This window comes from Theropithecus gelada, chromosome 14, assembly GCF_003255815.1.
Source record: "Theropithecus gelada isolate Dixy chromosome 14, Tgel_1.0, whole genome shotgun sequence".
In the NCBI taxonomy this organism is placed as follows: domain Eukaryota; kingdom Metazoa; phylum Chordata; class Mammalia; order Primates; family Cercopithecidae; genus Theropithecus; species Theropithecus gelada.
Window position 1 is genome coordinate 29,878,633 of NC_037682.1, and position 27,512 is coordinate 29,906,144.

General features: G+C 41.6%; 1 protein-coding gene across 4 annotated transcripts in view; it reads left to right on the forward strand.

Annotated features, from left to right (window-relative positions):
* Positions 1–20,579, forward strand: part of PAMR1 (peptidase domain containing associated with muscle regeneration 1) — a 103,452-nt gene extending 82,873 nt beyond the window's left edge. For 3 of the 4 annotated variants that reach the window (XM_025355217.1, XM_025355215.1, XM_025355218.1), the window contains 5 exons: positions 10,423–10,635; positions 12,424–12,490; positions 15,989–16,221; positions 17,490–17,782; positions 19,514–20,579. In XM_025355217.1, the coding sequence (XP_025211002.1) occupies positions 10,423–10,635; positions 12,424–12,490; positions 15,989–16,221; positions 17,490–17,782; positions 19,514–20,050 (1,343 nt within the window). In that variant the 3' untranslated portion in view covers positions 20,051–20,579. Of the gene's footprint in view, positions 1–222; positions 274–10,422; positions 10,636–12,423; positions 12,491–15,988; positions 16,222–17,489; positions 17,783–19,513 lie in introns of all 4 variants that reach the window. The other variant, XM_025355214.1, reaches the window with a different exon arrangement.
* Positions 20,580–27,512: the final 6,933 nt, after the last annotated feature.

Consider the following 27,512-nt stretch of genomic DNA (forward strand, 5'->3'; position numbering starts at 1 on the left):
CAGTCTTCTGCTTAATCTTGTTTTATTTCCTCAAACATATTCAGCATAGTTATTTTTGAGTAGTGGTAGATAACAACATTATCTGTATTCTTTATAAATGTGTTTCTATTGTCTGTATTTCTCTTGATTTTCAGTCTTGCCTTCTGTCTTAGTCAGTTTGGGCTGCTACAACAGAATACCATAGACTGGGTGACTTAAACAACAAACATTTATTTCTCACAGTTCTGGAGGCTGGGAAGTCCAAGATCAAGGCGTCAGAAGATTCGTTGTCTGGTGAGGGCTTGCTTCAGATGCTGACTTCTTGCTGTATCCTCATGTGGCAGAAGGAGGGTGGGAGAGCTCTCTGGGTTCTTTTTTTTTTTTTTTTTTTTTTTTTGAGACGGAGTCTCGCGCTGTGTCACCCAGGCTGGAGTGCAGTGGCGCGATCTCGGCTCACTGCAAGCTCCGCCTCCCAGGTTCACGCCATTCTCCTGCCTCAGCCTCCGAGTAGCTGGGACTACAGGCGCCCGCCACCTCGCCCGGCTAGTTTTTTGTATTTTTAGTAGAGACGGGGTTTCACCATGTTAGCCAGGATGGTCTCGATCTCCTGACCTCGTGATCCACCCGCCTCGGCCTCCCAAAGTGCTGGGATTACAGGCTTGAGCCACCGCGCCCGGCCTCTGGGTTCTTTTTTATAAAGACACTAATCTCATTCATGAGGTCTCCACCCTTATGACCTAATCTACCCCCAAATGCCCCACATCCTAATACCATGATATTGGGGATTCGGATTTCAATATATGAATACTGGGGGGACACACACATTCAGTACATTGTACCTTCTATTGGATCCTAACTCAGAAGCATCACTTGGCTCTATCCTTATGACATTCTGTAAGCAATAACTTAAAACCAAATAATGGTTCTCATAGTTCTCCAACTAAGATCTTGTCAAGTTAAAGTTGTACCGTTGATTTAATATAGCTTTTCTGGGTTTGTGAGGAAAGAAATACTACATGAAAAGTACACATCCCATGTGCTTTGATTTCAGAAATGCCAGATTATAAAAGAATACACATCTAAGCATTATGGAAATATAGCTATATGCCTCGGGCACAGGTGTTTGTATGTCCTGATTCAGTTTCTCTTTAAGTCTTTTAAAGTTTGCTTAGTGAAAGAAACAAAGGATCTAAATTGTTCTAAATCTCTCTTACTTTCAAGGGCTCAAAAACTCTCTAAAGTTTCTGCTAGTTAAACCCACATTAAATATAGTAGAGCTATGAGCCGTTAGAACCCTGCATTTGGAAAGTAATGGGGTGGGAGCCTAGTGGACCATGAAAGCACTTCCTTCCAAGGGCAGAAAAACCCAACTATCAGGCTTACCTGTCAAAGCCAGCAATAGAAAGGATTTCTTATCCTCTGCTGAGGCACACGTGGCTAGAGTATAGTTCATTTTCTCTTAGTATTCCAAGACTGGTCTTAAATATCGCTCAATCTTTCTTGGCCATGAGCTCTATCTAGCAATGGTCAAAATCGATGGGAAGCTCCACTTAAATTACACAAATTATAGCCCTTTAATAGGCTAATTGGCTACATATTCCCATGCCTGCTAGAACTAGGCAGCCCTTGGGGGCTGTGAAGAATAGGGCTCCTTCTAAGCAAAGATACTTTTCAACTCCAGTTGATTATTGCTACATGGGAATACAGACCCAGGGTTTCAGATCTGAATTATGTTAGAAATGAATAATATAGATTTTTAAATGAAATCTCCCGATTTTTATGTCTGCAACGAATTCCATTTTATAAAACTTTCAGGCATAACATATTATGCTTTTGAGACAATTTCAGTCTGAGGGCCCCAATGGGCGCTTATTAAGCTCAATTTTCAGAATGAATGAGTCTGTGCTATTAGAAGCTGCCACCATCAGTGAAGCAACATGGACTGCTTTATCTGCCTTTTCCTCCCACATCATGGAGGCATTTCTGAAAATATAAGCACTGGAGTTTTCTGAGTTCACTTGAAGCTCAAGAAACCCATTACCCTTTTTATACCATCACAGTATTTTTAAATACTCAGTGGGGTCCCTTTTTTATACTTTTACACTTTTATAAAATGGGAGTTTTGGATTCATTTGCCAGAAAAAATGCTAATATTACATAGTCCAAAGGCATACAGAGTGTCATTGAGATCAACTTCGACATAGTCTATGGATGGTCTTAGAGTGGACAAACCAGTGATTTGGCTAATTGTTGCAGCCTTGCCAAGTTGCACATAGGAAAGTTATTTATTTTTAATTCTCAAATACTTTAGAGGTGTTATCTGAATGGAGAATTTTTTTGCCTGGAGGCAAGCAACTGAGTTGCTTGGAAGGCAGTTGTAACAGTTACAGGGAAGAAAGCATATCAAATGCATAATTGTGGGGGCCAAGATGGCCGATTAGAAGCAGCTCTGGTCTGCGGCTCCCACTGAGAAAAATGAAAACAGCAAATGAATCCTGCACTTTCAGCTGAGGTATCCAGGTCCTCTTATTGAGACTGACTAGGTGGTTGTCATGACCCGTGGAGAGCAAGGAAAAGCAGGGTGGAGTGATGGCCCAGCCAGGAGCTGTATGGAGTAAAGCAAACTCCTACCCCAGCCAAAGGGGGCAGTGAGTGATGTGCTACCCTGCCAGGGAAACCACAATTTTGCCATGGATCTGTGCAACCCATGATCAGGAGATCCCCTTGTGAGCCTGTGCCAACAGGGCCTTTGGTCTCAAGCACAGAGCTGTGCAGTCTCTTGGAGGCTGCTTGGGTTGTGGCCAGTGGCAGCAAGCTGGAGACTGCCTAAGATGACCAAGTTCCCAGGGGGAGGGGAGGCAGCTATCACTGTGGTTTCAGTAGGCCATTTTCCCCCACTGGTCCAGAAAGGTTGGATGGTTTGGATGGAGAAGAATTCCTCACAGTGCAGTACAGTGACTGTGGCAGATTTTGGCCAGACTCCTTCTTTAGGTGGGACCTGGATCCATCCCTCCTCACTGGGTGGCACCTCCCTGCAGGAATTCCAGCAACTCCAGCCAGGGATTTATGGACAGAATCCCAATCTTCCTGGGACAGAGCCCCTGTGGGGAGGCAGTCATGATCTCCTCTTCAACAGACTTAGTCTTTCCTGCTTACTGGCTCTGAGGTGGCTGGTAGTCCAGACAAGTGGAATTCCCCCCAGTGCAGTGCACCTGCTCTGCTAAGGGGCAGCCAGATTGCTTCATTAAGCAGGTCCCTGATCCCGTGCCTCCTTACTGGGTGGAACCTCCCAACAGGGGTTACCAGACACCTCATACAGGAGAGTTCCAGCCAGCATCAGGTTGGTGCTCCTGTGCAACGGAGCTCCTGGAGGAAGGAGCAGGCAGCCATCTTTGCTTTGCTGTAGCGTCCACTGGTGATCTCTCCAGGTGTGGGAGGGACCCAGGTGAATAGAGTCTGGAGCAGACCTCCAGCAAACTGCAGCAGCCCTGCAGAAGAGGGGACTGGCTGTTAAAAGAAAAACAGAAAGCAACAACAACATTGACAAAAAAAGACCTCATAAAAATCTCATCCAAAGGTCAGCAGCCTCAAAGATTGAAGGTAGAGAAACTCATGAAGATGAAAAAAAAAAATCAACATAAAAGTGCTGAAAATTCAAAAAGCCAGAGTGTCTCTTCTCTTCCAAATGATTGCAACACCTCTCCAGCAAGGGCATAGAACTGGACTGAGGCTGAGATGGATGAATTGACAGAAGTAGGCTTCAAAAGGTGGGTAATAATGAACTTTGCTGAGCTAAAGGAGTATGTTCTAACCTAATGCAAAGAAGGTAAGAATCGTGATAAAACACTACAGGAGCTGTTAACCAGAATAATCAGTTTAGAAAGGAACATAAATGACCTGATGGAGCTGAAAAACACAACACAAAAACTTCACAATGCAACCAGAAGTATCAATAGCTGAATAGACAAAATGGAGGAGGGAATCTCAGAAAATGAAAACTATCCTGCTGAAATAAGACATGCAGACAAGATTAGATAAAAAAATAAAATGAAAAGGAATGAACCAAACCTCTGAGAACTATGGGATTATGTAAAAGGACCAAACCTGCAACTGACTGGGGTACCTGAAAGAGATAGGGAGAATGGAACCATGCTAGAAAACATACTTCAGGATGTCATCTAGGAGAACTTCCCCAACCTAGAAAGACAGGCTAACATTCAAATTCAGGAAATCCAGAGAACCCCAGCAAGATATTCCATGAGAAGGTCAACTCCAAGACACATAATCATCAGACTTTCCAAGGTTGAAATGAAGGAAAAAATGTTAAGGGCAGCCAGAGAGAAAGGCAAGGTCACCTACAAAGGGAATGCCATCAGACTAACATTGGATATCTCAGGAGAAACCTACAAGCCAGAAGAGATTGGGGGCCAATGTTTAACATTCTTAAAGAAAAGAATTTCCAACCCAGAATTTCATATCCGGCCAAACTAAGCTTCATAAGTGAAAAAGAAATAACATATCTTTCAGACAAGCAAATGCTGAGGGGATTTGGCACCACAAGACCTGCCTTGCAAGAGTTCCTGAAGGAATCACTGAATAGTGAAAGGAAAAACTGTTACCAGCCACTACAAAAACACACTGAAGTACACAGACCAATGACACTATGAAAGAACTACATAAACAAGTCTGCAAAATAACCAGTGAGCATCATGATGACAGGATCAAATTTACACATAACGATATTAACCTTAAATATAAATAGGCTAAATGCCCCAATTAAAAGACACAGAATGGCAAGCTGGATAAAGAGTGAAGACAGATTGGTGTGCTGTGTTCAAGAGCCCCATCTCACATGCAAAGACACACATAGGCTCACAATAAAGGGATGGAGAAAAATTTACCAAGCAAATAGAAAGCAGAAAAAAGCAGGGGCTGCAATCCTAGTTTCTGACAAAACAGACTTTAAACCAACAATATCAAAAAAGATAAAGCAGGGCATTATATAATTGTAAAGGATTCAATTAAACAAGAAGAGGTAACTATCCTAAATATATATGCACCCAATACAGGAGCACCCAGATTCATAAAACAAGTTCTTAGAGACCTAAAAAGAGACTTAGACTCCCATACAAAAACAGTGGGAGACTTTAACCCCCCATTGTCAATATTAGATTGTCAAGACAGAAAATTAACAAAGATATTCAGGAGTTGAACTCAGCTCTGGACCAAGTGGACCTGATAGATATCTGCAGAACTCTTCCCCTAAAAACAAAAGAATAAATATTCTTCTTGGCGCCACATAGCACTTACTCTGAAATTGATCACATAATTGAAAGTAAAACACTTCTCAGCCAATACAAAGAACTGAAATCATAACAGTCTCTCAGACTGCAGCACAATTAAATTAGAACTCAAGATTAAAAAACTCACTCAACCATACAATTATATGGAAACTGAACAACCTACTCCTGAAAGACTCCTGGGTAAATAATGAAATTAAGGCAGAAATCAAGAAGTTCTTTGAAACCAATGAGAGCAAAGAGACAACATACCAGAATCACTGGGATGCAGCTAAAGCAATGTTACAAGGAAAATTTATAGCACTAAATGCCCACATCAAAAAACTACAAGGATCTCAAATTGATATCCTAGCATCACAACTAAAAGAACTAGAGAACTAAGAAAAACAAACTCCAAAGCTAGCAGAAGACAAGAAATAACCAAGATCAGAGCAGAGCTGAAGGAGATCGAGACACAAAAACACCTTCCAAAAATCAACAAATCCAGGAGCTGGTTTTTTGAAAAAAATTAATAAAATAGATAGCTAGCTAGATTAATAAAGAAGAAAGGAGAGACTAATTAAAGAATAAAATAGATACAATATAAAATAATAAAGGGGATATCACCACTAACCCCACAGAAAGGCAAACAATTATCAGAGAATGCTATAAACACCTCTATGCAAATAAACCAGAAAATCTATGATAAATGGATAAATTCCTGGACACATACACCCTCCCAGGGCTGAACCAGGAAGAATTTGAATCCCTGAATAGACCAATAACTAGTTCTGAAATTGAGGCAGTAATTAATAGCCTATCAACCAAAAGAAGCCCAGGACCAGATGGATTTATAGTCGAATTTCACCAGAGGTACAGAGAGGATCTGGTCCCATTTCTTCTGAAACTATTCAAAACAATGGAAAAGGAGGGACTTCTTCCCTAACTTATTTTATGAGGCCAGCATCATCCTGAAAACAAAACCTATCAGAGATGCAACAAAAAGAAAAACAAAACTTCAGGCCAATATCCCTGATAAACATCAGTGCAAAAATCCTCTATAAAATACTGGCAAAGCAAATCCAGCAGCACATCAAAAAGCTTATCCACCATGATCAAGTTGGCTTTATCCCCAGGATGCAAGGCTGGTTCAACATGTGCAAATCAATAAATAATTCATCACATAAACAGAACTAAAGATGAAAAACACATGATTATCTAAATAGACACAGAAAATGCCCTTGATAAAATTCAACATCCCTTCATGTTAAAAACTCTCAATAAACTAGGCATTGAAGGAACATACCTCAAAATAAGAGCCATTTATGACAAACCCAAAGCCAATATCATACTGAATGGGCAAAAGCTGGAAGCATTCCCATTGAAAACTGGCACAAGACAAGGATGCCCTCTCTCATCACTCCTATTCAATGTAGTACTGGAAGTTCGGGCCAGGGCAATCAGGCAAGAGAAAGAAATAAAGTGTATTCAAACAGGAAAAGAGGAAGTCAATTTTCTTTGTTTGTGGATGGCATGATCCTATATCTAGAAAACCCCATCGTCTCAGCCGAAAAGCTTCTTAAGCTGATAAGCAACTTCAGCAAAGTCTCAGGACACAAAATCAATGTACAAAAATCATAAGCATTCCTGTACACCAACAACAGACAGGCAGAGAGTCAAATCATGAATGAACTCCCATTCACAATTGCCACAAAGAGAATAAAATATCTAGGAATTCAGCTAATAAGGGAAGTGAAGGATCTTTTCAAGGAGAACTAGAAACCACTGCTCAAGGAAATCAGATAGGACATAAACAAATGGGAAAACATTCCATGCTCATGGATAGGAAAAATCAGTATTGTGAAAATGGCCATACTGCCCAAAGTAATTTATAGATTCAATGCTATTCCCATCAAACTACCATTGATATTCTTCATGGAATTAGAAAAAACTATTTTAAAATTCATAAGGAAACAAAAAACAGCCCATATAGTCAGGATAATCCTAAGCAAAAAAGAATGAAACTGGAGGCATCACACTAACCTACTTCAAACCACACAAGGCTACAGTAACCAAAACAGCATGGTACTGGTGTAAAAGCAGACACGTAGACCAATGGAATAGAACAGAGACCTCAGAAATAAGACCATACATCTACAACCATCTGATCTTCAACAAACCTGACAAAAACAAGCAATGAGGAAATGATTCCCTGTTTAATAAATGGTACTGGGAGAACTGGCTAGGCATATGCAGAAAATTGAACCTGGACCCCTTCCTTACACTTTATACAAAAATTAACTCAAGATGGAATAATGACTGAAATGTAAAATCCAAAGCTATAAAAACCCGAGAAGAAAATCTAGGCAATACCATACAACATAGGCATAGACAAAGATTTCATGACAAAAACGTCAAAAGCAATTGAAATAAAACCAAAAATTGACAAATTGAATCTAATTAAACTACAGAGCTTCTGCACAGCAAAATAAACTATCATCAGAGTGAACACACAACCTACAGAATGGGAGGAAATTTTTGCAACCTATCCAACTGACAAAGATCTAATATCCAGAGTCTACAAGGAAATTAAACACTTTACAAGAAAAAAGAAACAATCCCATTAAAAAGGGGGCCAAGGACATGAACAGACACTTCTCAAAGGTACTGGTTTTGTACCAGTACCATGCTGTTTTGGTTACTGTAACCTTATAGTATAATTTGAAGTCAGTTAGCATGATGCCTCTAGTTTTGTTCTTTTTGCTTAGGATTATCTTGGCTATATGGGTTCTTTTGTGGTTCCTTATGAATTTAAAGACATGTATGCAGCCAACAAACATTTGAAAAAAGCTCAACATTACTGATCATTAGAGAAATGTAAATAAAAACCACAATGAGATACCATCTCACAGCGGTCAGAATGGCAAGTATTTAAAAGTCAAGAAACAACAGATGCTGCCAAGGCTGTGGAGAAATAGGAACACTTTTACACTGCTCATGGAATGCAAATTAGTTTAAGGTGATTGAACTAATTTGGTGATTCCTCAAAGACCTAGAACCAGAAATACCATTTGACCCAGCAATCCCATTACTGGGTATGTACCCAAAGGAATATAAATCATTCTATTATAAAGATACATGCACATGTATGTTCATTGCATCACTACTCACAACAGCAAAGACATGGAATCAACCCAAATGCCCATCAATGATAGACTGGATAAAGAAAATGTGGTACATGATACACCATGGAATACTATGCAGCCATAAAAAGGAACAAGATCATATCCATTGCAGGGACTTGGATGAAGCTAGAAGCCATTATCCTCAGCAAATTAATGCAGGAACAGAAAACCAAACACTGAATGTTCTTACTCGTAAGTGGGAATTGAATGATAAGAACACATAGACACATGGAGGGGAATAACACACACTGGTGTCTGTTGGGGGGTTAGGGGAGGAGGGGAGGGAGACCATCAGGATAAATAGCTAATACATGGGGGGCTTAATACCTAGGTGATGGATTGATAGGTGCAGCAAACCACCATGGCGCACGTTTACCTAGGTAAGACACCTGAACATCCTGCACATGTATCTGAAACTGAAAATAAAATAAAAATAAAAAGAAGGAAAGAAACAAAAGCATAATTGCATTGCACAGAGACTGTTTTACAGGGATGAGCCTGTCTGTGTCTTAGAATAAATGATTTTAAGGAAACCAGAGAGTCTATTAGAAGAGGAGACAGAAAAGGTGGCAAGGGTTGAAAACTACTGGATATCATGATCAATGCCTGTGTGAGAGGATCAATTGTACCCCAAAGCTCAGCATAATGCAATATGCTCAGGTAATAATTCTGCACATGTACCCCCTGAATCTAAAATGAAAGTTGAAATTATTTATTAAAAAAAGAAACTAAGATCAGTTGTGGTGGCTTACACCTGTGATCCTAGCACTTTGGGAGGCCAAGGTAGGAGGACAGCTTGAGCTTAGGAGTTCAAGACCAACCTGGGCGATATGGTGAAACCCCATCTCTACTAAAAATACAAAAATCAGCTGGTGTGTGCCTATGGTCCCAGCTACTCAGGAGCCTGAGGTGGCAGGATCACTGGAGCCCAGGGGATGGAGGTTGCAGTGAGCCGAGATTGTGCCACTGCACTCCAGCCTGGGTGACACAGTGAGACCATGTCTCAAAAAAAACAAAACAAAACAAAAAACAAAAAACAAAAAAAAAAACAAAAAAAAGGAAAAGAAAGAAAGAAAGGAAAAGAAGGAAAAGAGAAAAGAAAGTAGGGAGGCTGGTAGAGTGGTACCCAAATCAAGTAGTCGAAGTTTGAATTCTCTGGGAGCTCAGTTTCCTTAGGCAAGTCATGTTCAGTACAGTGTCATAATCTATTTGAGAGAAATATGTTACATATTTGATAGAATATTTCCAGAATGTATCTAAAAATCCTGTTTAGTGCTCAGAATAGCTGCTGATGCCATTTCTATTTTAAATAGCCATTCAACAGGAGTCAAAGAATAGAAATACCTCTGTAATGAGTATCAATACTTACATGGAAAGTTGTATTTGGAGATCAAGGTAAATTTATTGTATCTCTACAATTATATTGTCCTCTAGTATTTTTAACTATAACTTTCAACACACTTATTTTCCTAGAGATTAAATATGAAATCTAAATTAACTTCATGTATCTACTCTTATTTCTAATCAGCTCTACTTTCTGGGTACAATACAAATAGGCAATGGAATAGTTTTTAATTGCCCAAGGTTTAAAGAATGAAGGAGATAATACAACAACACTGAAAATCAATAATCCTTGTATACCGATAATGAAATTTAGGTGAGATATTTATTTTACTCAGGGCTGCCTAGCTCCTACAGTTTGAGAAAGAAATGGACAAGATGATATAAGAGCCAGATATGGCATCAAATTTATTTATATATAGAATTAGATACTTTTCAATTTAAGAATAAATTATGAAAACAAGGGAAATACATGTCTAATATATGAATTTTCTATTATGTGATTTCTTTTAGTAATACTTTTGAGCACCAAGTCCTATATCATTGTATTTTTAGTTCAATGAAACATGAAAGATTCTATTCTAAAATGGAATAACTCAGACTTTTAACAATTCTCCTTTTCTTTTACTTTCTTTTAGTCCTTGAAGAAAGAAACTGCTCAGACCCTGGGGGCCCAGTCAATGGGTACAAGAAAATAACAGGGGGCCCTGGGCTTATCAATGGACGCCATGCTAAAATTGGCACTGTTGTGTCCTTCTTTTGTAACAACTCCTATGTTCTTAGTGGCAATGAGAAAAGAACTTGCCAGCAGAATGGAGAGTGGTCAGGGAAAGAGCCCATCTGCATAAAAGGTAACTTACAATTGTTTCTGAAGTCTACAGACATTGATGAAGTTGCTAGACCTTTTGGTAGCTCCTCTGCATGTTTTTAAGCCCCTGGAAAAATGCTTTATCTCTTAAGTCCCTTCTGAAACCATATGTAACTCTGAGGTTGGAAACCATCCTAAAAACATTTGCTTCTTTTTTTTTTCCCGCAAGAGGACCTGCTTTCCCTAATCACAACACCTCGAGAGGTGATCAAGAAGAGGAATGTAGTTATCAGAGCAATTTAGGAAAGATGACAGGGCTGAGTTTAATATTTGCAAATCCAAGTATAGAATTGAGGCAATGTATAAGCATTTACATAGCTCCACTTATCTACTTTCTATGCAATATTAAGTTGATGCGAGAAATAAAAGAACAAAATAGATGCATCATCCCTACCAGCCTATGGAGGGGGAGGATTGAAGATGTTAAGATGTTTAAAAACAAAGACAGAGAGTAAACCCTTGTACATTCAAGGGACAGTTATAGGAAGAGATGAGTGGTGTAAGTTCAGCAAAAGGAGAGATCAATGTTCCTGAAATAGGGACAATTGCACGAATCCAGTAGGACTGGAGCCAGTCTGGAAAGCCAGGGAGGATTTGTACATGTGAAGAGGAGTTGGGATGGTATTCCAGATGGAAGACAGCGGAAAAGAAAAGAGGTGTAGGCAGAAGTGAAGTCATCATGGTAAACTCAAAGTGAGGCAATCTGGGAATCAAGGGGTAAACTTAAATATGTAGGTTGGACAGAAAAGTGGAATATTGAATAGAGACGTTTGAACCTTCTCTATTGGCAGTGGGGATGTATAGTTTCTCACTGAGTTGATTCACTAGTTGCTTCAGGTTAACAGCCTCTCTATTTGGGGGCAGGCCACAATGATCTGGCTGTTTACTGGGAAGAAAACATGTCCTTGTCCTAGATTATCCAGATAATTGTCTTAATCCTCCACTTTGCCTTCTGGGTGTTTGTCAACAACCTGAATCATGGGAAAAGGAATGAAAGGGAATGGTTTGTGAAAGGAATAAATCACTTTAGACTTTAGCCAGAAGCGACCTTCATCCCCACCAGCACAAATTCTGATTTTTATTTCATTAAGTATGGGAACGGTGTCACATATGTCCTTGGAGATTTTTGTCCACTCTTCTCTTACAAATTAATACAACCAAAGTTCTCTAAGTTGCTAATTAGATGAATGTTGGCTGCCTGATTGGGAAAGTGAGATGGGAAGGATTCCTTTTCACTCGTGAAGAAAGAGAGACTTCAACAAAATTAAACTGGGCTTTGAATTGCCCTCAAGTGATTGTTAGGGGCCTTAACGGCAGAGAAAGAACACGAAGGAATCAGTTTTCCAAGACTTATCTATGGTTGACACTGCTGTCTAGTGTCAAAAGAGAACCTTCTAATTCCCCATGTGGGCTATGTTTTAGAACCTTCACTTTGAATTTTATTCCATTTTGATCAAGTTTGCGAATTACATTCACATGAACAGATGATCCTACTCTATGATGCCATTGTCCCAAATTACTCAGGTGGGGCAGCCTTTCAGAGGCATCTGGTCTTCTTAGATTCTTCAGAGGGTGCTGTCAATCAAGATTAAAGGCAGCAAGCTCTTTTGTAAAGTGAGATGTTCAAGCTTGGCTGACATGTCTTGCCTCTGAGAGCCTGGGGAATGGGCACCTGGTGTCCAGAAGTGGGAGTCAGGTATGAATCTGAACTGAATGATGTGAACAGTGAATATGGAAAAGGATCGTGCAGCATTGTCTTTTTTATTTCTAGCCTGCCGAGAACCAAAGATTTCAGACCTGGTGAGAAGGAGAGTTCTTCCAATGCAGGTTCAGTCAAGGTGAGGTCGAAACACCTGTACTCTGCCCTAAAGGCTAATGAGTATTTCCCCTTCCTTTCCCCTTCCCCACTTGTGTTTGGCCAAAGATGGTTTGAGGTTTCTTAGGGACATTTAGTGCTAACTGGTCATGAAAGAATAGGGCTTGTTAGATGGAGGCTTATTAGCCAGCTGCCTTTAGCCAAGAGGTAGCAACTGTTGGAAGATGTACAAATTTCACTGGATCGTGGGAAAGTAGATGGCTGGTGGAAGGCAAGACTTTCAGATGATCTTTGAGAAAATGGACTTGAATCTTTGAGTCTTCCTGAAATTACTATGTACTTGTTATGGCAGCTTCTAGGAAGACGACATTTCTGTTAAACACAGCCAGCTATAATTTAGGAAGTTATACTTGGAGGTAACCAGTGAGATGAGGCAGGCTGGGGGAGCCCAGGAACTAGAGACAAATGACCAGCCACACAGAAGGATGTGAGCCCTCTGGTATGCTCAGCCTTTCTCCTGGGAAGACAAAGGTGGGGTCCACCTGGTAGGGAGGGAGTAGCCCCTTTCTACTCATCTCTTCTACATTCTCCTCCTCACTCTCCCCACTCAGCTACACGGTCCTCCTTGATTTTCCTCTATCACTTCAAGCACGGTCCTGCTTTGGAAACTACACTGTGGCTCCTTCTGTCTGGAACCTGCTTCCACAAGATCTCAGTGAGGCTTAATGCCTCTCTTCCTTCAGTTCTCTGCTCAGTTTTTGCCTAACAGAGAGAGATCTTCCCTAAATATCCTTTTAAAGATAGCAATCCTATCTTCACCCTGACTGTCTAGTGGACCCCTTTAGCCAGAATACTCTAGCCTTTACTCTGTTTCTGTTTTTATCTTAGCATCTCTCTCCACCTGTTGTCTCACATATTTTTTAAGGGTTTATTTGTCCAATTTCTGTCTCCCTCACCCTCCCCAAAATGTGAAAGTTACACGTACAGGAACATTATCTGTTTTGTTCATGCTGAAAGTTCTAGTGCCTACAACAGTATCTGCCACATAGTAGGCATTCAGTAATTATTTATTGAATGAATGAATTGGATTGACAAACAAAGGTTCAAGACCTGAGTCTGCCTCTGTCTTTAGTGCTGAGCATTCTTCAGCAAGTTCCTAAACCTGCTGAGCCTTAGTTTTTTCTTTTGAAAAGTAGGGATAATCATAGCAATCTGCCTCTGGGGATTGTTTTAAGGATTATATGCAACACTAATAGCTAACATTTATTGCATGTTTGCTCTGTGTCAGTTGCTCTTCTGAGTATTTTCATGCATTAGTTCATTTAATCCTCACTATAACCTCTGAGGTCAGTATTTTTGTTATCACCATTTTATTACAGATTTTATTATTTATATTACAGAGGGGTAAACTGAAGCTCAGAGAAGTTAAGTAACTTGTCCAATGTCACATTGCTAGAAGTGGCAAAGCCAGGATGTAAATTCAGTATCTGGCTTCATGGTCTGCTCCCTTATGCACTATACTTTGAGTCTTATGTAAAGGCTGTAGCAAAGCACCTTGCACACATAATTCATCGGAAAGCGATTTCTCACCTATTGTTAGAAATAGTAACAGCGAATTCCGGTGACTGAAATTGACCACAGCCAAGTTCCCTGGAATATTCATAAGTCAGAATATCCATCAGTCTCTCACCCCTCCTCAGGCTGTCTCCTTCCATTTTTGTCTTTTTCCTTTCAGGGGCAAGGCATTTCCTTGGAAACGGTGGCAGTGAAATTCAAATTCTGCCCTCTTTCCTGATCTGTGTGATTTTCCTGGGCTGGACTCTCCACTAAGTGGGATCAACCTGTTCTTCCCAAAGACACATGCTGTAGACAGGCCCCTGCACTATTCAAAAAGACTACTGAGCTTCCTATTTTTAAAGCAATATTAATGGGAGGTTAGGTGGCAAGGTGCCAGGTTTCTCAAGTAAATGAAAAAGCAAGGCTGAAACTTGGTTTTAAGTATCTGTTGGGAAGACAGGCTGCTGAAGTGGAGGGTATCCCTATCTCCAGCAGCTACCTCCTCATCCAGAAGCCCCCAACAACAGTGTTCCATGGCCAAGGGAGGAGCTTGTTTGCAAGTTCAGGAGCTCCCTGAGCTACAGACCTCGTTATAAACATGAGCTAAAGATTTGTTGAATGAAATCAAGAGGATTGGAATATTTGCTCTGAGCCAAGCACTGTATATGAAATAGATTTCTTATGACGATATATTGGTGTGGTGGGAACAGCAGGGTGGAAATTGTGACTGCTAAGCACTGCCTTGGGTACAGGTTTCTTTACTGCGTGCCTCTGCGTACTTCCACTTGTCTCTCTGCGCTTCCTTTGCCCATTCATTAAACAGGGATGCAAACATAGATTCCTAAAGGAATTTCAGCTTTTCAGGTGACAGTCATTAGGTGCCAATATAAAATGAACACAACCCGCAGAATGTGTGCACATCTTCCCCAAGAATCCCTGAGTTGTCTCTGATGGCTCCAACTTCAGGACTCATTTAATATCCCCTTTTCCCATTTATACACAATGCTTCATATTTCTCCCAATCAATATGCCCTGAGAGAAAATTCTACTCTCTGAGGTGTACTAATTACACCTGCTAATTGCTAAATCAAGCTACTGTATCAACACAGTTTAGTTCAAGTCAATTCCTAATATTGCCCCATTATGATAATGTTTGGAGAAAAAAAATGTCTAGATTTCTCTCATTCAAATTAACTCCCTTTTCTGTTTAATGTTGCAATTAATTTCTTTGTGTGTGCACGTATAATGTACCTTTGGATAGCAGCTATTATGCCAGATAGTATTCTCTTTGGTTAAAATCTTAAGCAGTTGGAATCATGCCAGTAATAGACATGGAGACATAAAATGAAGATTGAAGTGTACAAGAGAATTTGCTCAGTGGGAGAGTCGAAGTGTGTGTGTGTGTGTGTGTGAGAGAGAGAGAGAGAGAGACAGAGAGAGAGAGAGAGAGAGAGACAGAAAGAGAGAAACAGAGAGACACAGAATGAGAAAGACATTTTTGGCTGGGCAGGGTAGCTCACACCTGTAATCCCGGCAATTTGGGAGGCCAAAGGGGTGGATTGCTTGAATCCGGGAATTGACCCGGGAATTCAAGATCTGCCTGGATAACATGATGAAAACCCATCTCTACAAAAAATACAAAAATTAGCTGGGCATGGTGTTGCATGTCTGTAATCCCAGCTATTCAGGAGGCTGAGACACAAGAACTGCTTGAACCCGGGAGGTAGAGGTTGCAGTGAGCCAAGATCACATCACTGCACTCCATCTTGGAGTGAGGGACAGAGGGAGACCCTGCCTCAAAAGACAGACAGACAGACAGACAGAGAGAGAGAGAGAGAGACAGAGAGAGATTTTTTCTGTTTCTGAAACCAAATATCTACGTGGGACATGGCATGAATGCTAAAGAGGCCACAATGACTTTCTCTCGCCCTGCCCTTTCTCTGGCCCATGTTTCCTGACCCAGGGAGACACCATTACACCAGCTATACTCAGCGGCCTTCAGCAAGCAGAAACTGCAGAGTGCCCCTACCAAGAAGCCAGCCCTTCCCTTTGGAGATCTGCCCACTGGATACCAACATCTGCACACCCAGCTCCAATATGAGTGCATCTCACCCTTCTACCGCCGCCTGGGCAGCAGCCGGAGGACATGTCTGAGGACTGGGAAGTGGAGTGGGCGGGCACCATCCTGCATCCCTAGTGAGTCAAGGCTCATTCTTGGGCTTGAGCATGCTCCATCTTTTGTGGCTGCCTGAGAAAAACCATTAACCCTGCCTTTTGGGAAAGCATCTCCAGTGCTTTCTCTAGTTTGGTGATATCTGAAATTCCATAGTTAGAACTTTTTTTCCTTTGGCTTAACCTTACTACCCAGGAGAAATTGACTCATTAAATCTTAGGGGCATACGTTCTTGGGTGATTCTGTCATATTTACTTAGAAAAAAGGGTCATTAAGTCACCAAGTGGGGAACGGGGTTAAAGGTGCCAGAGGGCCTCAAGTTACATAATCTTGGCTACCCTGTTTAAGCCCCAATTTTTACACTCATCACCCAATGATACTAATTGGGTACTTGTTATTAAGCAATAAGGTATTAGGCCAGGCACCGGTGGCTCATGCCTATAATCTCAGGACTTTGGGAGGCCAAGGTGGGCAGGTCATTTGAGGTCAGGAGCTCGAGACCAGCCTGGTCAACATGGTGAAACCCCGTCTCTACTGAAAATACAAAAAAAAAAAAAAAAATTAGTTGGGTGTGGTGGCACATGCCTATAATTCCAGCTACTTGGGAGGCTGAGGCAGGAGAATCATTTGAACCTGGGAGGCAGAGGTTGCAGTGAGCCAAGATCATGCCACTGCACTCCAGCCTGGGTGATAGAGTGAGCCTCTGCTTCAAAAAATAGAAAATGTAATGAGGTACTAATTACATCGTAAGGTTATGATGATGAATACTGAGATAATATGTGGAAGTGTCTGGATTAGGGGCCTGCATTTACTAAGCTGCCTTCCCCACCCTCTTTGAGAAAGGAGAACAGTATGGTTTAGTTCGTTGTGGTTATGACTATGAGGATAGTCAGGATATTTTGAGTTTGTTTACATGTACCATCTCATTTAACCTCCTCAAGAGCTCTGTGAGACCATTATTATTGTTCTATCCATTTTACAGGCAAGAAGACAGAGGCTCTAAAAGATTAGACAACTTGCCCAAAGTTCTACTGATAGTAAGTGCCTGGGATCAGAACTCAGGTTTCATTTGACTGCAAAGCCTCCAATTTTAACCCTAGATTTATAGCTAGCCATGTCAAGGTGGGTTGATTCATATTTAAGGGAAGAAGAAAACCAGGTTACTTGGCTTAGTGGTCATCACACCCATAGGGTTCACCTTTCCAGATTTGTGCTGTCTGGTTGAGTGATACATTCTCCTTTGGATGGCAAAGTCTGAGTTTATCTTACTAATCCGGTACTTTCTCCATAGTCTGTGGGAAAATTGAGAACGTCACTGCTCCGAAGACCCAAGGGTTGCGCTGGCCATGGCAGGCGGCCATCTATAGGAGGACCAGTGGGGTGCATGATGGCAGCCTTCACAAGGGAGCATGGTTCCTGGTCTGCAGTGGTGCCCTGGTGAATGAGCGCACTGTGGTGGTGGCTGCCCACTGTGTTACTGACCTGGGGAAGGTCACCATGATCAAGACAGCAGACCTGAAAGTTGTTTTGGGGAAATTCTACCGGGATGATGACCGGGATGAGAAGACCATCCAGAGCCTACGGGTAAGAGAGGGCTTGTCCTTGGAAGCTGGGGCTCTGGCTCAAAAAATTCCAAGCATGGGAGACCAGTGATTATGCCAAGCCCTGTCCCCTTAGCATGTCAGCAGCCAGCCTGGAGCCTGGCATATAGCAGTGTTCAATATTTCATATTGAGATACTAGATGGGGCCATCTAGAAAGACTGTGGAGTCTTTTTTCCACCTAGATTATTTTATACACAAGATAGAGGCAAAGTCATCTATCACTGTGGTCATCAAAAGTTAATCACCTAAGAGCAAAATGTACTTCTCCTAGTAGCATATGTTACTTGGTAGCATATGTCATAAATTGTAACAAATTAAAACTTAGTGAAATTATTTATTTAATGCCTGGCTTTGCCTGAAACGGTTAGCTCTATGAATGTTGCGATTTATCATTGTACCCTCACAGCGTGGCACAGTGCCTGGCTCAAAGTAGATTTTCAATAAATATTTTTTGAATAAAAAAAGGCTAATCACCTATTACATTTGGGCACTGTCCTAGGTAGACAGAGATGTTTTAACCTAGATACACTCCAAACAAATTTATAATATATATCTGTCTTTCCCTTCCTTCCTCCCTCTCTTTTATTCACCTACCCATCTGTCTATCCATCTATCTGTTCATCCATCCATCCATCCATCCATCCCTCCATCCCTCCATCTATCTATCCATCCATCTGTCCATCCATCCATCCATCTATCCATCCCTCCATCTATCTATCCATCCATCCATCCGTCCATCCATCCATCCATCTATCCATCCCTCCATCTAGCTATCCATCCATCCATCCGTCCATCCATCCATCCATCCGTCCATCCATCCATCCATCCATCCATCCATCTATCCATCCCTCCATCTATCTATCCATCCATCCATCCATCCATCTCTCCATCTATCCACCCGCCTGTCCATCTATTGTTGAGCCCCCATAGTGGGCCTTCCACTGTAAGTAGACACAGAAAAGAATAGAGCATGTTTTATTTTCTCTGAAAAGTCCACAGTTGAGTGGGAGAGACAGACAAATTTATCATAATCGGTGTGACACAAGAGAAGCCCCAAGGCAATATACTCAAAGGAGATTGAGGTAATAGAACATACACATAAAAATTTTACAAGATGTGTGCTCCTACAGGCTCCCATCAAAAGGCATGACCAGCAAGGACTGGGAAAATCAGGGAAGACTTTGTGGAAAAGTCTTGTGGAATATTCTGAGCATAGCTCTATTTGCTGACTTGAATGTAAATGAAATGTTTACAGTGGACCAGAGGTTGAAAACTTAGCCTGTGAGGGTTTGTGCCTTGATGGTACTGACACATATTTTTAATCATTTATTTATTTGCAAGCATTGTTTAACATCAAGATATTTCAAATAAAGATTTGGAATTCATTTTCTGGCAAAACTAGAATGCTGGTCCCATTTCAGCATGGAGTGGCTGACTGCAGTGATGTGGCCGCTGCCCACCTTAGATGGCTGTGCAGCCTCAACTGTCCACTTCACTTACTTAATCCCACTTTCCAGGCTGTAGAAAGCACTTTGGTTTGCAATCCTGGAAGTAGAGCAGTTGTTTTCCATGATTTCTTGAGTAAAGTATCTCCAAATCATTGTAGCTGCCTCTTAGACATTTTCTCCCAAAAATTTAGCCCCAAGCCTTGCCTGTTCTTGTGCACTGTGGAGTGGCTCCTCACCATTGCTGCCCATTCCTTGCATTTATAGATTTCTGCTATCATTCTGCATCCCAACTATGACCCCATCCTGCTTGATGCTGACATCGCCATCCTGAAGCTCCTAGACAAGGCCCGTATCAGCACCCGAGTCCAGCCCATCTGCCTCGCTGCCAGTCGGGATCTCAGCACTTCCTTCCAGGAGTCCCACATCACTGTGGCTGGCTGGAATGTCCTGGCAGATGTGAGGAGCCCTGGCTTCAAGAATGACACACTGCGCTCTGGGGTGGTCAGCGTGGTGGACTCGCTGTTGTGTGAGGAGCAGCATGAGGACCATGGCATCCCAGTGAGTGTCACTGATAACATGTTCTGTGCCAGCCAGGACCCCACTGCCCCTTCTGATATCTGCACTGCAGAGACAGGAGGCATCGCAGCTGTGTCCTTCCCGGGACGAGCATCTCCTGAGCCACGCTGGCATCTGATGGGACTGGTCAGCTGGAGCTATGATAAAACATGCAGCCACAGGCTCTCCACTGCCTTCACCAAGGTGCTGCCCTTTAAAGACTGGATTGAAAGAAACATGAAATGAACCAGGCTCATGCACTCCTTGAGAAGTGTTTCTGTATATCCATCTATACATGTGTCATTGCGTGAAGCAGTGTGGGCCTGAAGTGTGATTTTGTCTGTGAACTTGGCTGTGCCAGGGTTTCTGACTTCAGGGACAAAACTCAGTGAAGGGTGAGTAGACCTCCATTGCTGGTAGGCTGATGCCGCCTCCACTACTAGGACAGTCAATTGGAAGATGCCAGGGCTTGCAAGAAGTAAGTTTCTTCAAAGAAGACCATATACAAAACCTCTCCACTCCACTGACCTGGTGGCCTTTCCCACCTTTCAGTGTCACGAATGCCATCAGCTTGACCAGGGAAGATCTGGGCTTCATGAGACCCCTTTTGAGGCTCTCAAGTTCTAGAGAGCTGCCCGTGGGACAGCCCAGAGCAGCAGAACTGGGATGTGGTGCATGCCTTTGTGTACATGGCCGCAGTACACTCTGGTCCTTTTCCTTCCCCATCTCTTGTACACATTTTAATAAAACAAGGGTTGGCTTCTGAACTACAAAACAAATGTGCTATGCTCTTATTTCTGCATGCTGTTTCTCAGAGCTACATGTATCAGGGCTGATGGCTTGGTGATAGCCCTTTAAAATAGTGCCAAGGGCTGTCATTCCCAAATAGTGTGTTTGACAAAGTCAATATCATCTTTTTAATACCAACTCTTAGAGCTCAGTGGGTCATGGGCCAGGGAAGGAGGGACATGGGTACCCTACGATAAGGCACAAACAGAAACACCAGAGATTCGATGATTTTTAGGATTGCCTCTGCTTCTTGTCTTCTAGATCCAGCACAGAGTCCTGCTTTGAACCTCCATAAATCTTCATGGAATGCTTTTATAGCATATGAATTGGAGTCACATATTAACTCACACTAAGTTTAGATATGCCAAGAAACTGTAGCTTCACTGTTGTCTGTAACTTATGTGATTTTTCTCTCAAGCCTCACTCTCACCTCCCACTGGATAGTGAAGGAAAGAACATGAATTCAGTCTAGTCAGACACCTTAAGTAATTTTGGCAGTGACCCTCTTTTTGGGGTGACTTACTCTTTTATCGTTTCTCCCCTGCTCTCCTCGCCAGTTTTCTCTTCGCTAGGCTGGTGCTTTGGAGGCTTACCTTCCTTCAAGCATTGGGATAAGAGTGGGGACCGCCAAGTACCTGCTGGTTCTTGGGTGTGTGTGGTGGGTCTTTTTGTTGCTGACATTTAATGCTAGAGTCTGTAATTAGTGTAACTTGTGCTATGTTCTCTATTTCATGGGGCCCAGCCCTCCTTCCTGCAGACTGACTCCTGTTTGACCCTTGTCTGGGTCACTCAGCCTCATGGCCACAGTGACAACCTCTGGCAACTGCCCAGCCAGACTCTCTGCAACCTCCTCTTCCTCCTTTGGGCGATTGGGGGAACTTCTTGGTCTTTTCCATACCACATGACAGCTGAGAGTCCAGGCTTGTTACAGAGCTTTCTGGGAGACATTTGCCTTCTGTAGACCCAAACAGGAACTCCCCTGTTCCCTTAATCTATCTCAGAAAGCTCAAGGACTTTAGCCCAAGACAGGAGGTGAGGATTTTATTTGTTTCCCAACCTGTCTTCCCCCATGTCTGGGTCTTGAGCCACAAGAGAATTTCTTCTACTTCTCTTTTTGTCAGCCTTTCCTGGGGCTTTCCATAAGTCACATCCTCCTCCTTTCATTCAACCCTCCATGCCCATCCTCCTGGCTTAATCAAAGAGGGATGTGTTAGTTATCAATGATTGAGTACAAATTACCCAACACTTAGTGGCTTAAATGGTAAGTGTTTATTCTCTCACAGTGTCAGTGGGGCAGGAATTGGTGAGCAGCTTAACCCGAGGTTGTCATCAACCGAAGCCTTGACGGAGGCTGGAGGATTTGATTCTATAAATATTTATCAGGTCACTCAAAGGTTTTTCTTTGTTAAGCCTAGAAAGCTTGGATCTTAAAAGGTGTAATGGAACTTGGATCAAAGAGATAGATCTGAATACAAATTCCTGTCTTTTAACTTCTTTTCTAAAGTGATCTTGGGCAAGTACTTAGGCTCTCTACCTCAGTTTCATTATCTGGTAAGTTGGCATAATAAAATCTTGAGATTTTATTGTGGTAGCTGTGACAATTAAGTGAGATGTTGTGTAAAACAATGAACATAATACATGATATACCCGGCAGGGTCAGCGCTCTTCAGCTAAGCACAGCTCCACAACTGCCTCAGTAGGTGCTCCACACATACGTGCCTACATCCTCCGTCTCCTGACTGTGTCCTGACCCTCCACCTGGAATATCATGTTCTCTACTTCTTTTTAATGCTCTCTTTACTACTTGTGTTATTTTCTCTTCTTGTCTTACTACTCAGATTTGTTTCACATGTACATCATCTTAGCTATGACTCTGGCCCCCTCAGAAGCTGAATCTGGCCTGAAATTTTGGTAATGACATCCCAGGCTGCTTGGTTAATAGCTCCATGGCCATTTGCCACCACCCCTAGATCTTCCTACCCTAGCACTGCTCTTGTGGGCTATGAACACTCGATCACACTCACCTAAGACTTTGAGGCAGGCAAAGAGGATCAGATCCAAGCTTGTCCCTTGGCCATATCTGGCTGCTATCAGAATGTTGTCCATCTCTTTTTGTAACATAGCCCTTGCCTCCTAGCATAGAACTCCAAAGCTAGAAATCTTGAGCATATATAAGTCAGGGGCTTTTCAGAGAATCAGAACTTTTAACAGTCCTATAGAATAAGAGATTATGATAACCACACAAAATTGTGACCACTGATGGAGAAGTCTGTGCAAGACTGTTGCCTTTGTTTCTGGTGTTGGATCTAAAATCAACCACACCAGTGGTCAGGAAGGAAAACTGGATGTGAAGTCAGCAAAGCAAGGACAAATGGAAACCTGTGTTTGTCTCTTGCTGCCTCCAGTCTCCATGATGTGAGTGACTTGTAGTAGAAGCGGGTGCCCTTTGCTCATAGCTGCACACTCACCCAGTCCAGGACTCAGGGAAGCCAGAGGAGGATTTTCAGCAGGCATTGGAAGAGCTGTGGGCCTGGGTGCTTTCTCACCCCAACAAGGTGAGCTGACAGATAGTGACATTGTGTGTGAGCTGCCACAGAGTCTTATGTGCTTAAACAACTCTCAAAGCATGAAAATAGGCATTGCTTCACTTTCCTTTCCAAATCTCATGTCAATTTCTCTTGTGCTCACTAACCTGGAACCATACAGGGAAGGGAATTCTGCAACCTAGTTTCAGTTTCCCTAAGTTGACACGGAACAAAGCAGTCACAAGTTATGGAATACTAATGCTGAAAAAGTGGCTGTCGACTGAGGACACCTTCAGGGAGCACCAGAGAAGGCTCCTGCTTCATCCAGAGTACTTTGGTTCTGATTTCTTTTGTGATGATTGCTTTGTTTTTTTTATGTATCCATGTAGCCCCTGACATCTGACATTATACCAGCTGGGCTTTGGTGCCCAGGAGTTGATCTGGCACTCCCAATGAGACTGTGATGCTCCCTTGTTGAAGATAAATACTTTCACAGAATGCCAATATCGTCAGAATTATTCTGCGACTTTGATGGATCAAGACCCAAACAAGACCACTTCATTACTTCTGTAATAACAGACAAAAGCCAGGTGACTATGCAAACTACAAAGGTGCTAAATATCCCCCTCTGCTAATTAGTATGAGTGACTGCTGCTTCTTCATCAATTACAGTGGTAGCCTCTTTATAGTCTTTTTTCCTTTTAGATAAGATTTATTACATGGCCAATTATAGAATTACTCCCATCCAATCCAGAACAAAGCCCCACTTTGAAACCTAAGATCACTTAATAGAAACTCAAATCCTGTAACTCCTTTCTAACACACTCTTGATGAGACACCCCATAGTTGGCCATGATGTGCATCCTACCTCATTGCAAGGAGCAAAAAATCCCACTTGTTCAATTACGGGTATGTTTCCAGTGGTCTTTGGTTGGAAGGCATTGACTATATATATATAAAATATACATACATATATAATATATATGTGTATATATACTATATGTATATATACATATATTCATATATACATGCATATATATACACGCACATACACACATATACATATACAGATGCAACACACATATACATATACAGATGCTCCCTGGCTTACAATGGCTTAAGACTTTTTGACTTTATGATAGTAGGAAAACAATATGCATTTAGCACAATCGTACTTCAAGTGCCAATACAACCATTGTTTTTCACTTTCAGTACTGTGTTCAATAAAGTGCATGAGATACCTATTTAATAGTTTGTTATGAAATAGGCTGTTAGATGATTTTGTCCAACTGTAGGCTAATGTAAGTGTTCTGAGCACATTTAAGGAAGGCGAGGCTAAGCTATGATGTTAAGTAGGTTAAGTATGTTAAATGCATTATTGACTTATGAGGTTTTCAAATTATGATGAGTTTATTGGGATGGAACCCCATAGTAAGCTGAGGAGCATCTCTGTATGTATATAAGCATCTTCCCTAATCATACAGATTTTACTTAAATTTTACGTATCACATAAATTTAATCATATGGTACACAAACTTTAAGTAAAATCTATATGATTTAAACAAGACTTATTTTCCTTGGGAGTGATTAGGTTTATACACTAAATGGACTTTTCATGAGTGACTGGGTAGTCAACTCACTCTGTATTTTCTTATGTAAACTCCAAAAGAAATTGAGAGGAAGGGGCAATTCAAGTAGGACTGTTAACTTTTCATTCACAGGTAGTTAGAACTTCAATCAAGTCATTGGCATGATGGACAGGAAGAAAGGAAGATGCTGTAAGTAAGGAGCGAGTTTGGAAAATACATAAGATGAAACACGGGGTTAGAGATGGGATTTCTCCATGTTGGTCAGGTTGGTCGCGAACTACTGACCTTAGGTGATCTACCCACCTTAGCCTCCTATAGTGCTGGGATTGTAGGCATGAGCCACTGCTCCCAGCCCCAGCTATTTTTTTTGTTTTTGTTTTTTGTATTTTAGTAGAGACGGGGTTTCACTGTGTTGGCTAGGCTGGTCTCGAACTCCTGAGCTCAGGCAATCTGCCTGCCTTGGCCTCCCAAAGTGCTAGGATTACAGGCATGAGCCACCGTGCCTGACCTGAATTTGGGCTTTTGTATTGTCCTAACCTGGACATGAATAAAGACCTTGAGTCTCATTGCATTGACACAACTGCATGTTGTTCTTAAATGATATCAGATGAGTTAAAAGAAGAAAGCTGACCGCCAATGGATGAGCCAAAGAAGTAAGACACATATCTTTATTCCTGCCTTATTTTTTCTCCTTCTTTAGTATCCTGTGAAAATTTCAAGTGAAATACTTTGGATCCCTAGGGCTTGGGGAAGTTTATCTTGTCAGGGCTGTTGGAAAGATAGGGCTGTTGGAAAGAACATTTTGGAGTGGCTTGGTAGCAATTTGTGGTCTCTCCTTGCTTTTCTTGGCAGCAGGACTTGCTTTCCCTGGCAGAGCTCTGCCCGGATGTGCTGTTGAGGCCCAGCATTTTAAGAAGACTGTCTCAATGGCTGAGTTTTTTAGGGCTCACTTCACGTTTGTATTCCAATTCACTGAGTGTTTATCCAGAAGCTTGGACTAGGTTTGATGGAGAGCTTTGTCAATAAAGAAAAAAAAAAGTCAGTAGATAAAATTAGGGAATAGCTTTCTCAGGTGAGGAATACATTCAAGACTGAATTCTTGGAGAAAAACGAACCACTGTTATGTTCCTGAACTTATGGTTTCTAGGAAAAAGTAATTCCATACAAGAGAGAAGGAAAGAATGATCTTCCTTTGTGCTTAAATATGTGCAATTCAGGAAAAGTTGTTTATTTTCCATTGAAAGGGGAACAGGGTGTTACAAATGAAGCTGTGTCCAGGTGCTAATGAAATGAAACCTCAGAGTGAACTGGGATAACTTCCAATTCACTGCAGTTACGAAAAGGCATAATTTAGTCCTTTAGTCTTTGATTAAAAAAAAACAACAACAACTCTGAATCTGTAATCTCAATTTAAAACTAAATTACCTGGTTGCTCTCTCTCTCTTTCTCTTATTAAGGAAAATTGCTTTATAAGAAAAATACTTTTGGGATGTGATACACAGCCTCTTTCAGAATGACCAAGGAATTTCATAAAGAAGTGAACAGAGAAAATAGAACAAGAATAACATCGCTGGATTTTCTGAGGTCATCAGATTCTGGCTTGGGTCCTTGATTCAGTCCTTTATCCAAATCACTTAGCATTTAATCACAGTGAGCTGCTGTTCAGCAAAGAAATCCCCCCAAAGATAAAAAAAAAAAACACAAAAACTCTCCATTCTTTTGTTCCTCATGAGGCTGTCACTACTGAATATTGTAATGTCCCAGCAGAACAAAGGGAAGAGGGAAGATGGAGGCATTACTGGCAATCATTGCCCAGGTTAGGAGAAACTGGGGGTAGAAATTAAAATACCAGTAATCACTCTCAAAGAGTATTTCCGCTTCATACAGGATCAAGCAGCTAAAAAAAAAGACAGTTGCTCTAATTCAAAATGTTACGGTTTTTATGGTGGGCATAAAGAATTTGCACTACCCCTGACATTTAGCCTCAAGTCATCTTGTAGCAGAAATGCTGACAGAGGGAATGATATACTGAGAACTCACAATTCATCTTTTTCCATTGTCTCCTTCCTTCACCTATACTAAAGAAATGGGATGAATTCACACTCTTTCCGTTAGAATTCATCAGGCAGTAAGCACAGCTATCCACTGTTTGAGCCTTCCCGAGCCCTCTACTTAATGAGACAATTTCTGCCTGCAGAATGGATTATATTTAGACCAAGTTCTCAGTCTGAATTGAGATTTCTATGAAGTAATATCTTTTTTCTCATCAGCTAAGAGAGTGAGGTAAAAATAGAACTCCCAGACTTCTCTTTTGCTAATGTGTATTAAGAAGAGTGAATGAACTCAGCTTGTATCTTACAGCTCCAAACATCCTTAAGACAGATGATTCCCTTGAGTCTACTCAGTGACCACCACCAGACTGACAGGGCTACAGGCTAGCTCATCTGTAGCTGTACTGTGTTGTTGAAACCAAAGCATTACCACCGATCTTTTGGGTGATGAGAGTGCCAGCAGCTAGGAAGCTGATGTCATAAAGATGATAACAGCTCAGTGTGCCAGGAACTGTGCTAAGTGCTTTATGTGACATAGCCTCATTCAGTTCTCATATAAGCCCAGTGGATGGGGTCACTACTATACCCACTGATGCTCAGAGGGTTAAATAACTTACTCAAGGTCACTCAAAATGGAAAGACAGAATGATGAACTCAATTTGAATCTCACTGCTCCAAACATGTTCAAGATGGATGGTTCCCAGGTTGGTCTAATTCGGAAGACTGTTATAACTTCTGTGGCCACATTAGCATT